This window comes from Heteronotia binoei, chromosome 1, assembly GCF_032191835.1.
Source record: "Heteronotia binoei isolate CCM8104 ecotype False Entrance Well chromosome 1, APGP_CSIRO_Hbin_v1, whole genome shotgun sequence".
NCBI classification, from domain to species: domain Eukaryota; kingdom Metazoa; phylum Chordata; class Lepidosauria; order Squamata; family Gekkonidae; genus Heteronotia; species Heteronotia binoei.
In genome coordinates this window covers 26,546,234-26,560,845 of record NC_083223.1, presented here as the reverse complement: position 1 = coordinate 26,560,845, position 14,612 = coordinate 26,546,234, and the positions used below count along the sequence as shown (strand labels likewise).

Sequence of the window (14,612 nt, the reverse complement as noted above, 5' to 3'; positions counted from 1 at the left end):
TAAGACCCTTATTCCATTTCCTATCAGGAGTCTTTTTATTTCTCAGATCTTTAGAAAGCTATTTATGGAGCCACCTTGGCTTCTTCAGGCTCCTCCCATTTCCCCTTCTCATACAACTAGTTTGTGATTGTGCCTTCAATATTTCACTTTTAAGAAACTCCCACCAGTCTTGAACTCCCTTCTTCTAAAGTATTTCTGACCATGGGATTCTACCCAATATAACTAAGTTCATCAGCGTTTGCTTTCTTGAAGGCCAACCTATATGTTTATGTACCGCTTTTCCCTCCCTAAGACTATAAATTCCAAAATCTTATGTTCACTAATACCCAGAGTGCCCACTACTTCCACCTCATCAACCAGTTCTTCCCTGTTGGTGAGAATCAAGTCCAAGAGAGCAGATGCCCTTGTTTCCCTCTCAACTTTCTGAAAAATGAAGTTGTCAGCAGGAAAAGTCAGGAATTTATTTGACCTTTCGTTTTTAGCAGAGTATGGTTTCAGCAAATTCAAAGCTTGTTTTTAAGAAATCTCAAATATAGATGACAATGAGGTCTCTTTTCTCATAGTGGTCACAATATGTAGTTCCATGACAGAATATTCAGGACTGTTAAATCAACACTTTGATGAACTATACCTGTTTTGCACCAGTTCGGCCATGAGCTTCAAGATTGGAGTTGTACATACTGGTTCACGGTACCACAGCTCGATAGCTGTCTGAAGAATAGGAAGATATGATGGGTATCTTTTTGTAATGGAAGTTAAAGAAGTTCAAAACAAAAATAAACAGCTTACTTTTAAAACTAAAGCTACAAATAACATCTCAAGCCTATTCTTTAGTTGCTGTAAAATGTAAATTGTCACTGAAGTGGAACCAGACTGCTTTAACAGAGATTAATTATGTGCTAGTAATTTTGTTCTATACAGCTGTACCATCACCAGACAGTCTAAAACAGGGGTCCCTGGGACCACCGGAGGTCTGATTAGCTTTGCAGATTTTGAAATAACAGTTTTGGTAGCAGCAGCCACCACAGCCTTGACTTTGTTGTCTCTCACTACTCATACCCAGTGTATTTTAAAAAATTATTCCATTTGTACCCTGCACTGGGCTTCCTCCGTATGCGTGTCTGTGGTTGGCTCTGCCTCCTGTGGTGGCCATTTTGTAGTTGCATCCACCATCCTACGTCAAAATACCCAAAGGTGCCCAAAGGCTCCTGGTGTCAGGAACAAGTCCCTGACAGCTATAGCTTGAGATGGCAAGGCTGTTTGTTTTGCTGGCATTATTATTCTTGCTTATTAATGATCCCTTATTTTCATGTTGCTGCCATTGCATTTATATGATGTACTAACTCCATACTGCGATTATATCCATGGTTACTAATCCCACTGATTCTGTAGCTATTTAGTATTTTGTGTGCTGTGAGAAGTTCCAGGCCTGCAGGTGGAAGAGGAGCATGGGGAGACAACTCTAATCCCGTCTCCCTGGGTAACACCGATAGAAACCAACAGAAATGGGGAAAGTATATGTGGAATGTCACCTTGACAGGAAGTAACACTGAGTCATGGGAAAGGACTTTATATTAATTCAAAAGATTTTTGGTGGGCATGGGAAAAGGAGAGATGTTATGTTGTAACCTATAAGTGTTAAGTGTCTGCCAATTCACTTCAGTCTGGCAAGACCTGGTCTTGTAATACATGCCATTAGTGTTTGCTTCAAGCCTTTAAAGCTTCTTTTGAACCAACCTAAGGAACTTCATGATTGAGCTTGGGCAAAGCCTTATTATACCTGGCCAGAAATTTCAATGGTAAGAAAATGTATGAAAAGCCTATGTACCAAAATAACAGCAGTGGTTACAAAAGCTTAAAGATAAGCAATATCAGCCGACAAAATAGTAAAGAGCCCAGTAGCCTCTTTAAGACTAACAATTTTTATCATGGCATAAGCTTTTGAGAAACACAGATGTATATTTCGATGTGCATTAGATTTGTATTTCGAAAGCTAAGAACATAAGAGAAGCCATGTTGGATCAGGCCAATGGCCCATCCAGTCCAACATTCTGTGTCACACACTGGCCAATATATGTGTAGTTTATGCTACAATATAATTTGTTAATCCTAAAGGTGCTACTGGGCTCTTTACTATTTTGCAGCAACAAAACTAACATGGCTAACTCTTTTGGTTCAGTCAACAAAATATTTATAGCTGCAAAACAAGAAAACTAAAAGCAAAAAACAAAGACAGGTTGCTTACCTGTAACTGTAGATCTTCAAGTGGTCATCTGTGCATTCACACTCATGGGATAGAGCGCCTGCGCCGATCCCCTGAATTGGTACCTAAAAAGCCTGGGATTTTTTGAGCTCAGCACCAGTGGGCGTGTGCAGGTGTCCCAGTACACATGCTCACCAGAGCCAGAGCGAGGATCCCTCCAGTTCCTTCTTGACCGCTGGAAGCCCCTATCATAGGAGACCGTCAGCAGTGGGGAAGGAGGGCAGGTAGTGTGAATGCACAGATGACCACTCGAAGATCTACAGTTACAGGTAAGCAACCTGTTTATCTTCTTCGTAGTCTCTGTGCTTCACACTCATGGGAGATTAGCAAGCAAGACATACCCGGAGGCGGGAAGACGATCAACCAGAAGAGACAGCTTGCATCAACACAGCTCCTAGACGAGTCCTCTGCTGAGCATGCACATCCAGAGCACAGTGCTTCATGAAAACATGCGGAGAAAACCAGGTGGTGGCCTTGCACACATTCGTCAAGGAAACACCCTTCAGGAACGCCATTGATGTTGCCGTTGCTCTACTAGAGTGTCCACGAATGGGCCTAGGCAGTGACTTCTTTGCCAGCAAGTAGCACAGTTTAATAGTCTCAGTGAGCCACTTTGAAAGCCACTGAGATGAAATTCTGGAGCCCAACTTAGGAGCAACATAAGAAAAAACAGGTTGCTTACCTGTAACTGATGATCTTCGAGTGGTCATCTGTGCAGTCACACACATGGGGTCTTGCCGCAGGCAACGGATCCATACCTCGGAGCTCCAATAGCTCGCCTATAGCGTCTTTTGGCGCGCTTTCCTCCCGCCCTGGGGAGCAGGCAGCGACTGCGCATGCCTGGAGCGGGGGGAGAGCGCCCATTCCACTCAGATTCTTCCAGCCGCCGTTGGCACTGACACTATACAAGGTTAAGCAACAATTACAAGAGGCCAGCAGCGGGGAAGGCTGGGTGGGCGTGTGTGACTGCACAGATGACCACTCGAAGATCATCAGTTACAGGTAAGCAACCTGTTTATCTTCTTCGTGGTCTCTGTGCAGTCCCACACATGCGTGACTAGCCAGCTAAATGTCCTGGAGGAGGGTGCTGGTAAAAGAAGAAAGTTAGTCACGTAACCAATCACATCATATTATGCAACATAGAGATGGAAGCGGATGCACTCACCCATGACTTCAGTGGAAGATGGATCTGAGGACCGCTTGACCGAAGGAGGCGTCACGTCTCGCACGAACGTCTAAAGCATAATGGGAGACGAACGTGGATGGTGAGGACCACGATGCAGCCGCACAAATGTCCTCTAGGGAGACGCCTTGCAGGAAAGCCGAAGACGTCGAGACCGCTCTAGTAGAGTGGGCCTTAAGACCTTCGGGCAGAGGCTGTTTAGCCAGTTCGTAACACAACCTGATGGCACTAACTACCCATTTAGATAGTCTCTGGGTAGAGATTTTGTGTCCTCTGTGAGGATTTCCGTAGGCCACAAACAGATTAGGGTCCTTACGGAAAGGTTGTGTACGATCAAGGTAGAAAGATAAAGCCCTTCTAACGTCCAGAGAATGCAGGGCTCGTTGTCCCTGGTCAGATGGGTTGGAGAAAAACGTTGGTAGAGAAGTTGAAGTCGATAAGTGGAACTGGGAGACAACCTTAGGAAGGAACGCAGGGTCCGGTCGCAGAACAACTTTGTCCTTGTGGAAAATGGTGTAGGGAGGATCGTGGCGGAAGGCGCGTAAGTCACTTGCCCGTTTGCCTGAGGTAAGAGCTACCAGCAATGCTGTCTTCCAGGAAAGAAGGTTAAGGTCTATGGTAGCCATAGGTTCAAAGGGAACTTTCATCAAGCAGGAAAGGACTAGTGATAAACTCCAAGTCGGGACGAAGGGCTTAACAGGTGGATTGAGGTGCAACATGCCCTTAAGAAAGGACTTAGACAAGGGATGGGAGAACACCGTTTTGCCATCAACAGGGTTATGGAACGCAGAAACTGCAGATAGGTGAACTTTTAAGGAGGAATAGCAGAGTCCTGATTTCTGTAGAGAAAGTAGATAATCAAAAATCAGGTTAAGGGGTGCTGATTCTGGCTGCAGATGATTAGATGTCGCGAATGAGCAGAAGCGCTTCCATTTGCGTTGGTACGAAAGTCTAGTGGAAGGCTTCCTTGCGTTGAGGATGATGTTGGCTACCTCTGTGGAGAGGCAGGCGGATGTATTCTCCAGCTGCCAAGGCCAGAACCCGAGGGTTGTGATGTAGAACCTGACCACTGGCCTGGGATAAAAGGTCGCCCACAGGAGGAAGGCGGCAGTAAGTGTGGCGGGACATTTGTAGAAGCCTCGTGAACCACAGTTGCCGAGGCCACCATGGAGCAATGAGGATGCAGTCCGTGCCATCTCGTGCTATCTTTACCAACACCCGTGTCAGAAGGGGGGTCGGTGGGAAGAAGTAGTGAAGAGGACCTGTCCAGCTGTGTAGGAAGGCGTCGTTGCCCCTCCTGGAATAAAATCGAGGACATTTTGCATTCTCCCTGGAAGCAAAGACGTCCACCTTGGGCGTTCCGAAGCATCGGAAGATACGACGAAGGTAGGTCGCATTGATGGACCATTCGTGGTCGTCTATGCGAACCCTGCTGAGGGAGTCGGCCAGAACATTCTCCACACCCGGGAGGTGAATGGCAGTCATGTAGATGTTGTGCTTGACACACCATTCCCAGAGCAGTACGGCTATACGGCACAGGCGGAGGGATCTGGTGCCTCCCTGCTTGTTTATGTAGTAAACTGTTGCCATATTGTCCGTGGAGATCTGAACGTGCCGACCCATTATCAGTGGGAGGAACGATTGGAGGGCCCTGTGCACAGCAATCAGTTCTAAGCAGTTTATGTGCATGGCCCTCTCGGGGGGAGTCCAAAGCCCCCTGACGGTCTTGTCCTCTAAGTGGGCGCCCCATCCCCACTTTGAGGCGTCTGTTGTCACGATGGCCATCGGAGGAGTCGGTAGAAACGGCATGCCTGCGAGGAGATTGTCGGGTACAGTCCACCATGTGAGAGATAGAAGCGCTCTCTGCGGAACAGTGAGTAAAACGCTCTGCGGTTGCGCCTGGGGATGGTAGGCTCGAACAAACCAGAGCTGTAGTTGTCGCATCCGTAGCCTGGCAAAGTAAAGGACAGATGTTGTGGCGGCCATGAGGCCCAGCAGGCTTTGGATTGTGAATGCAGACTGACGAGGCTGTTGTTGAACTGACTTGGCTAAGGCAATGATAGTTAGTGCCCGATCCTCGGGAAGGAAAGCACGATGGAGAGAAGTGCGTAGAAGAGCCCCTATGAACTTGAGGTCCTGGGTAGGTGTGAGGTGAGATTTTGAAGCATTCACACGAAGGCCCAGGGATTTCAGAAGGGTGAGAGCTGTGTTGAGGTTGCTCTGCAGTTGATGTTGAGTCGGAGCTATGAAAAGCCAGTCGTCGATATATGGGAAGACTGGGATGTCCCGAATGCGAAGGGCAGCTGCCACCACTGCCATGCACTTGGTGAAAACGCGGGGTGCAGTGGAGAGGCCGAATGGCAGGGACACATATTGGAAGTGGTCCTGGCCCATGGCGAATCGCAGATACCTCCGATGTTGAGGTCGAATGGTCACATGGAAGTAAGTGTCCTGAAGATCTAGAGAAGCCATCCAGGAATTTCTGGGAATAAGGGGCAAGATGGACTGCAGGGAGATCATTCTGAACTTCCTGTATTCGATGTGCCTGTTGAGCTTCCGCAGATCTAGAATGGGACGCTTGCCTCCATCCCTCTTGGGGACCAGAAAGTATCTCGAATAGAAGCCTGTCCCTCGATGTTGAGGAGGGACGGGTTCTATGGCATTTTTCTGGAGCAAGTCCAGGATTTCCTGATGGAGGAGTGAAGACGGGGGGGTAGCAATGAAGTAGTGGTGGCAAGGTGGAGAAATGAACTCAATTGCGTAACCTAGGCGCACGATGGTCAGCACCCAGGAGTCGGTTGTGATCGAGTTCCAAGTGGGAAGGAACGGAAGGAGACGTGTGCTGTAAGCAGGTGGAGTTTGGAGAGCAGGTGGGGTTTGGAGAGAGTCAAAGAGACTGCTTAGACTGGAGGGAGGCCTTCTTGGTTTGTTGGGGCTTAGGTCTCTGCTGGAAATGAGGCTTTTGTTGTACACCCTTTCGCCTCCAGTAGTCACTTTGTTTAGGTGACCGTTGTCGTTTCTGAAATGAAGGTCTCCAAGTTTTTGATCGATTGAACTGTTGGGAGTTAGGTTGGGAAACTCCCAGGCGCTTGGCACGTTTGCGGCCGTCGTCAACAGAGGTTAGCACTTCGTCCGTGGACGCATGGAAGAGGCCTAGGCCGTCGAAGGGGAGATCCTCTATCTTCTGCTTGATGTCGGGCTGCAAGTTAGTAGAACGCAGCCAGGCATGACGGCGCAAGGCAACGGAGGAAGCGAAGACCCTCGAAGAACAAGAAACAGCATGTCGTACGGTGTTTATCTGCTGTTTGGAGACTCTGGACAATTCCGACACCAAGTTGGAGGCCGTTCTCTGAGAGGTTTCAGGGAGAGAAGGGATCAGGGGCGTAAATTGATTCGCTAGATTGAAGACATACGCAGAGAAATAAGCTAAGTAATTGTTGAGTTTAGAATTGGTAGAGGCCAGAGTGAATAACTTTCGTGCCAAGGTATCAAGTTTTCTCCCCTTGCGATCTGGTGGTGTAGGGTGTCGTGAGGGCTTGGCCTTAGTGGCAGAGTGAACTATAATAGAGTTGGGCGCTGGATGCGTCGCCAAGAATTTAGCATCCGGGGCATGTACTCTGTAGAGCGAGTCGAATCGTTTGGAAGTAGGTGGGACAGAGGCCGGCTTGTCCCAAGCCTCTCGCAAACCCTCAAGATGTACAGGTAGCATTGGGAGAAGCGACCCTGGTGGGAAGTCAGCCTGTACTAAGTCGTGTACAATGTCTGAAACTTTAGGAGAGTCAGACGGCAAAGCAATTTTGAGAACGTCAGCCATTGTGGTGATGAGATTTAAATATGCTTTGGAAGCATCTGATGGCGAAAGGCGCAGCTGTGGTGCAGACTCCGAGGCAACAGAGGCAGGGTGGTCCTCCGAATCCGATGAAAGGGAGGATTCCCTATCGGAATGGGAGTCGTCTGCATTGGGAGAGTGGTGCGGTGCGATCGATTCCGAGGCCGAGGCCCGAAGCTTAGGAGTGTGAGAGTCCTGAGCCGGTCGAGGTGGAGAAATACGGACGGGAACCGTCGAGGCCTTGGGGGAGACGGTACCGGGTTTGTTGAGGTCCCGAGGACGATCTGGGACTGGAGACGGTACCGAGTGCCGAAAGGGCAGGTGATTGGATTCCCGAAGTTCGGAGAAGTCTCGGAGTCGATCGTCGTCACGGGCTCGAGAAGAGTCTCGGATTGGAGGAGGGTCTCGGAGCCGACCGTATGCCCGGGTTCAGAGAGAATCGTATGCACGGGTTCGAGGAGAGTCGTCATAGCGGATCCGAGGGGTAATAACATCACGATCCAGGTCTTGATATCTGGAGCGGTGAGTACCCTCATAGGAAGGGGAACGGGAGAGGCGATGGCGAGACCTAACCCTTGGTGAAGGAGATCGTGACTGAGAAGAGTAGTCGTAGCGTGGACGAGATGAATAGTCGAGGTGTGGGCGTGCATACAGGTCATGACGGTCATAGTAGGCGGAGGAGCCGGAATCACGGCGTCTATGCGGGGAGCGAGAGCGAAACCGAGGAGGCAGAGGCGTCGGGGAGCGTGATCGAATCCGACGCGGCATGGACCGGTCCTCTGGAGAACGCGAACGAAGTCGGTGAGCAGAGCTTTGGGTCGCTGACTCCCTATACAGGGGGGAAAGTGCGACATCTCGGAAGGATCCGAGTTGAAGTGAAGACTTCGCGTAATGTTGAGTAGGATCGGATGGGTCGGGCTCCAAAAAGTCAGACGGAACCACACTGCGGACCGACGGTGAGCGAGACTGGATTGGAATCACTTCTACGGCCGTAGAAGAGTGAGGAGTGAGCTGCGGCATGTCAGTAATTACATCTGACGGAGCCGAGAGTTCTGAAGGGAGCAGGAGTTGAGCGGCCGAGGTTGCGGCGTCCATGGTATCGGGAGCTGAAGTCGAGGCCCGAGGCGGGTGCGAAGTCGGGTGCGACTCGTAAGACTTCCTCGGAGTCGAATCAGTCGCTTGAGAGTGATGCGGTCCTTTCGGCGCCAAATCCTCGGAGTCGGAGTGACGCGATTTTTTAGAAGACTTATGGCCGGTCCCGGCGTGCTTCGATATTTTCTTTCCGGACTTGTGCGTCTGCTTTTGAGAGAGAGGCACGTCCGAAGTAGCCGAATCTCCTGCTCTAGGTGGGGGAGGCGGCGAGGCAGATGCGGGCATCGCCCTCAAAGACAGTTCAAGCAGAAAGCTCCGGAGCCTTGCTGCACGATTCTTACGAGCCTGCTTCCCGAAATTAGCACAATGTGTGCAAGAGTCGACCCGGTGGGCTTCCCCAAGGCAGAAGAGGCAATAGTTGTGGCCGTCAGTGGTGGGGATCTTAGCCCCACAGCGCCTGCACTTTTTGAACGTAACCTTCCCTTCCATGCGCTCCGGACAAGGGAGGGGAGGGAGGGAAAGAAAAGGGGAAAGGAAGCGCAGAAACGGACCTTTTTTTATATATATATATATTTTTAGGGACGAAAAATAGCAAGGAAGTGAAGAATATGAAAAGACGAGGTGAATACAATACCAGATGAAGAGAAGAATGAAGAAGAAAACGAGCTAAGGAGGAAACGCAGCGAGGTAGGTGATGTCCGGGCGGCGGTAGGGAAGAAACTGGGTGGAATGGGCGCTCTCCCCCCGCTCCAGGCATGTGCAGTCGCTGCCTGCTCCCCAGGGCGGGAGGAAAGCGCGCCAAAAGACGCTATAGGCGAGCTATCGGAGCTCCGAGGTATGGATCCGTTGCCTGCGGCAAGACCCCATGTGTGGGACTGCACAGAGACCACGAAGAAGATCAAAAAGATGCTGGTCCTGACGAAAACTCTTAGAACGACTCAAATAAAACAGTAACGCACGTTTAACATCCAAAGCATGCCACTGATGTTCCTCATCCGAGGAAGGCGTGGGATAAAACGTGGGTAACCAAACATCCAACTTAAGGTGAAACTGGGAAACCACCTTAGGAAGAAAAGAAACATCGGAAGCCAATGACACTCCGGACTCATGAAAAACTAAATATGGATGATCACAACACATAGCCATGAGCTCCCCTACATGGCGTGCCGACATGATTGCCACCAGAAAAGCAGTCTTCCGAGACAGAAGCTGTAGAGAACAGGTTGCCATTGGTTCAAAGGGACGACGAGTCAACCTGTCTAATACTAAAGGCAAATCCCACAACTGTGGGGGTGATCTTGATGGGGGATGCAATCTGAGTAGTCCTTTTAGAAACCTCTTCGAGTGAGGATGAGCAAAAACTGAATGCCCCTCAACAGACACATGGTACGCTGATATTGCTGATAAATAAACTTTAACAGAAGAAAAGGAAAGTCCAGCATCCACCAAAGATAACAGAAAGTCAAAAATCACCGATAGACCCACCCGCTGGGGTGAGACTGTAGGGTCAGCTAAAAACTGAAGAAACTTCCCCCACTTCCTGTCATAGGAAGCATGTGTAGACAACTTTCTACTATTTAGAAAGACATGCTGGACTCTGCTGGAGAACTCACAAGGTCGATGAACCACACCGTCAGTTTCAGATGAGGCACGTTGTGGTGAAACACGTGTCCTTCCTGGGCCGACAGAAGGTCTGATTCTGCTGGAAACTGATGAAAAAAAACCCCTCGCTAATTGAAGCAAGACCGGGAACCAGTTCTGCCGAGACCACCACGGTGCCACTAGAATGCACTGCTGTCTCTCTCTCACAATTCTGTTGACAACTCGTTAGCAGCGGCAGAGGCGGAAACAGATAAAGGAACCAATTGTTCCACAGGAACATCAGGTCGTCTCCCAATGACTCTGGATCTGTGCCTCCCAGAGAGCCAGTTTGGTGTGGAGAGCCAGTTTGGTGTAGTGGTTAAGTGTGCGGACTCTTATCTGGGAGAACCAAGTTTGATTCCGCACTCCTCCACTTGCACCTGCTAGCATGGCCTTGGGTCAGCCATAGCTCTGGCAGAGGTTGTCCTTGAAAGGGCAGCTGCTGTGAGAGCCCTCTCCAGCCCCACCCACCTCACAGGGTGTCTGTTGTGGGGGAGGAAGGTAAAGGAGATTGTGAGCCGCTCTGAGACTCTTCGGAGTGGAGGGCGGGATATAAATCCAATATCATCATCATCTTCTTCTTCTTCTTCTTCTTCTTCTTCTTCTTCTTCTTCTTCTTCTTCTTCTTCTTCTTCTTCCCTGGAACAGAACAGAGGACACTTCCAATTCCTGGCTGTGGCAAACACATCCACCTGAGGATACCCCCAGAGCTGAAACACGGGTTGAAGGTAGTGCCACTACACCTCCCACTCATGTGGAGACGATGCTCCTTTGCTCAACGAATCCGCCTGCAGATTGAGCATCCCTGGAAGATGCGCAGCCTTCATGTAGATGCCATGCTTCAGGCACTCCATCCACAGTTCTATTGCTAACGTACAGAGCCATCGAGAGATTGTCCCGCCCTGCCTGTTGACATAACAAAGGGCTGTAGTATTGTCTGTCAACACAGCCACAGCCTTCCCCGCCACCATGGGTTGGAAAGACCAAAGGGCAAAATGAATTGCCAACAGTTCCAGATAGTTTATGTGGCAACAAGTCAGCTGTGGAGGCCAAGGACCCCCCACACACACACACACAGAGCATCTATGTGAGCACCCCAGCCCCACAAAGTCGCATCTGTGGTGATCGTAACTGTCAGTACAGGTAGATGGAAGGGAGCTCCCTGACAGATGTTGTCTCTGGATTTCCACCACTGCAGGGTCCAGAGGATCAATGGTGGGATTGTGAACCTCTTCTGAGGTGAGTCCCGTAAAGGCCGAAACTGTCTGAGAAACCACAGTTGAAGTCCTCTCATTCTTAATTTTGCAAACAGCAGCACGCTTGTAGTCGCCACCATCAGCCCCAGCATCTGCTGCAGCTGCTGTGCTATGCCCCATTTTCAACTTTGGAAAAGATGGATGAGATTGATAATGTCCATTGCTCTCTGCTGAGGCAGAAAAGCACGGTGAAGGCTTGTGTCCAGCAAGGCCCCTATAAATTGAACTGTCCTCGATGGTGTAAGATGAGACTTTGTCATGTTGACCTGCAGACCTAAGGTGTGAAAAAGATGAAGAGTAGTTGCAATATGGCCGGATAGACGTTCTTCCGACTCCGCCATGAGGAGCCAGTCGTCGATATACAGAAAAACGACTATGCCTTGAAGCAAAAGATGTGCGGTTACAACACTCATCATCTTGGTAAACACCCGTGGTGCAGTGCACAGGCCGAATGGAAGGGCTGTGAACTGAAAGTGGTTGGAACCTACTGCAAAACAAAGGAAATACCTGTACGAAGGATGGATGCTGATATGGAAGTAGGCATCCTTGAGATCCAATGTTGCCATCCAGTCCCCTTGGTTGATGAGAGGAAGGATTGTTTGCAGGGTCGACATTCTGAATTTCTGGTACACGCTAAACTTGTTCAGATTTCGAAGGTCCATAATGGGTATCAATCCCCCATCCCACTTGGGAACCAGGAAATAACGAGAATAGAAACACACACACACACCCTCGTTCTGGCCTCTACGGGGACCGGTTCTATGGCTTGTTTCTGCAAGAGGTTGCTCACTTCCTCTAGCAGAGGTGGGGAAGGGGGTGTGGTGACAATCACTGACTGAGTCGGAACCTGAACAAAGTCTATCTTGTATCCTTCTGCTATGATGGAAAGAGCCCAACTGTCTGTGGAGATGGACTCCCAAGCCAGAAGATATTGACAGAGGCGGATATGTGACAAAGGAGGGGAGACAATGCGTGCTTCAAAAAAGTCAAAGGCCCTGCTTCTGTGGGCAGGCACCCTTAGATTTGTCAGTGGTTGCAGATGCTGAAGCAAATCATTTCTGTTATTTCCCCTATAGGGAGACCTACTCTCTTGCAAAGAGCGAGGTCTCCATGGCTGGTCGGGGGAGAATTTCTGGTAGGGCCTCTTGGGCCAAGATTTATTCCATTGCTTAGACTTGCCAGCTCTAGAGGAAGCCGGGACACCCAGGTTTCTTGAGGTCTTTATACTTTTGTCCATCTCTTGAAGGACAGTATCAGTGGTTGAACTAAAAAGACCTTCACCTTCAAAAGGAAGGTCTTCAACATAGCCCTGGTGTCATGCTGAAGAGCTGTAGACCGTAGCCAAAAGTGACGACGGAAGTGAGGGTGTTGGCTGATACATCCACCATGTGCTTTGCTGCAGCCAGTTGTTGCTTAGCCACAGCAAAGCCCTCTTTTTGCAGCTTCTTGAACGAAGATCGCTTCTCCTCTCTCAAGGAAGACATTAGTGGTGAGAGCTGCTCCCAAATGGAGCACTGGTAGTGAGCCATGCACGCAGCGTAATTGGAGACCTTTACTCCCAATGCTTCAGCTGAATAAAATTTTCTGCCCGCATTATCTAATTTCTTGACCTCTTTGTCAGGTGGAGAAGAATGGGTTTTACGCGCCTTAGAGGACGAGGAGACCACCACCGAGTTGGGCTTGGTGTGGGCGAACAAAAACTCAGCACCAGCCTCCTGAACGCGATACATATGGTCCAGTCTTCGCGTAGAGATTGGAGTAGATGCCGGCTTTGCCCAGGGCTCCTTCACCGCCTGCAGTATAACTTTGGTTACTGGAAGGGCCACAGCCGTCGATGTGTCTCTCTGCATTATATCGAAGACGGTGTCATCGATGACTGGCTGTGGTTGAACCACTGAAAGGGAGAGGGAGTGTGCCATCCGCTTCACCAGGTCCCCATAAGACTTCAGATCTTCCGATGGAGATATGGGAAGGTCCTCAACAATATGCGACTCTGGCAAAGGTTCCACTGCCCTGTCAGGATCATCGGAACCAACCTCTGAGTCCGATGATGAAGAATCTCTTCTCACTGAGTGCTCAGAAAGTATCAGGGTTGACGAGCGCTCGGGTGACCGGAGTGATACCGACGAGCGAGCTTGCACTTCATCCACCCTCTCTCTGCATCTCTTGGGAGGGATCGACATCAATGCCGATGCATGATGCGTGGAGTGATGTGAAACCCTCAAAAGATGCAAGGCTTCCAACCGCTGATCCCATTCTGGAAAGTCACGTGGAAGGTACCACTGGTATGGCGGTGGGTACGGGTATCCATAGGAACAAGGCCACTGACGTTGATCTCACGGTGGAGGTGGCAGGAAAAGTTGAACCATAGTAGCCGGTTGAAGCTCTCTCCGTCCCATAGTCGGTGGAAGAGGTGTCAGGGGTTCGTTCAGTGCTGAAGCCTCGATCTCCGATACCGAATCACTGTCACTCCAATGACACGATCCTGATCTCGATGAATGGGTGCACTGGGTCAGGTCTATCTCCTACTCAGATCCCGACAGACGGATCGACTGCAAGCCTCTGCTTCTCGACACCGAAGGACTCCATGGACGCGGAGATGCCAGGATCTTCCGTGGTGGAGCAGCTCCAGTTGACATCGAAGCATCCCGAGAAGGAGTGCGGGAAAGTCTGTTCTTCTGCTTCTCCTTCGATTTAGACTTCTTCCGGAGGGACAATCGGGTCCTCAAATCATCCCGACGTTTCTTGGCCAGAGTCACCACTAACCCTTCAGAGGGTCATTTTGTGGGCCGGCCTTGCTCGGTTGGCATGTCAGTCTGCACTGGTGACGATGACGATGGATTGACTGATGACGATGGATTGACTGATGTAAAAGTCAGGGCCTGGGTAGATTCCCCCATCGATACCGACGGGCCCGTTGCCATTTTCGGCGGACGAAGAGTCGATTCTACAAGTGCTGCCGATAGCCTTGCCGCCCGGTTTTTGCAGGTTTTTCCTCGAGAAACTTGAGCAATGCGGGCATGAGTCGACTTGGTGTTCCTCGCCCAGACACAATAAGCAGAGGGAATGACCGTCAGGAGGTGCAATTTTGCTACTACACTTGTGGCAACGTTTGAAAAACTCCCAACGCCTTTCCATAGGCACCGGAACCCACACAGAAAGATTTCTGAGGGAATGGGGGAAAAAACAAGCCCCGAAGGGCAAAGTCCAACAACAAGTCTTTTTTTTTAAACAATAACTAACTATAACACTTAACTACTAACTAGGAAAACAACAAACGGGCTATATAACAGTGAGAAAATCCAAAGGATTACCAGTACCGACTGGAGCAATCGAAAGGAGATCCTA

General features: G+C 49.8%; 1 protein-coding gene across 3 annotated transcripts in view; it reads right to left on the bottom strand.

Annotated features, from left to right (window-relative positions):
* Positions 1-14,612, bottom strand: part of RANBP17 (RAN binding protein 17) — a 573,906-nt gene that overhangs the window by 163,365 nt on the left and 395,929 nt on the right. The window contains exon 21 of one of the 3 annotated variants that reach the window (XM_060232795.1): positions 632-739. The exons of the other annotated variants lie outside the window; for them this stretch is intronic. Coding sequence (XP_060088778.1) covers positions 632-739 — 108 coding nt within the window. The remainder of the gene's footprint in view (positions 1-631; positions 740-14,612) is intronic. 3 annotated transcript variants of the gene reach the window in all.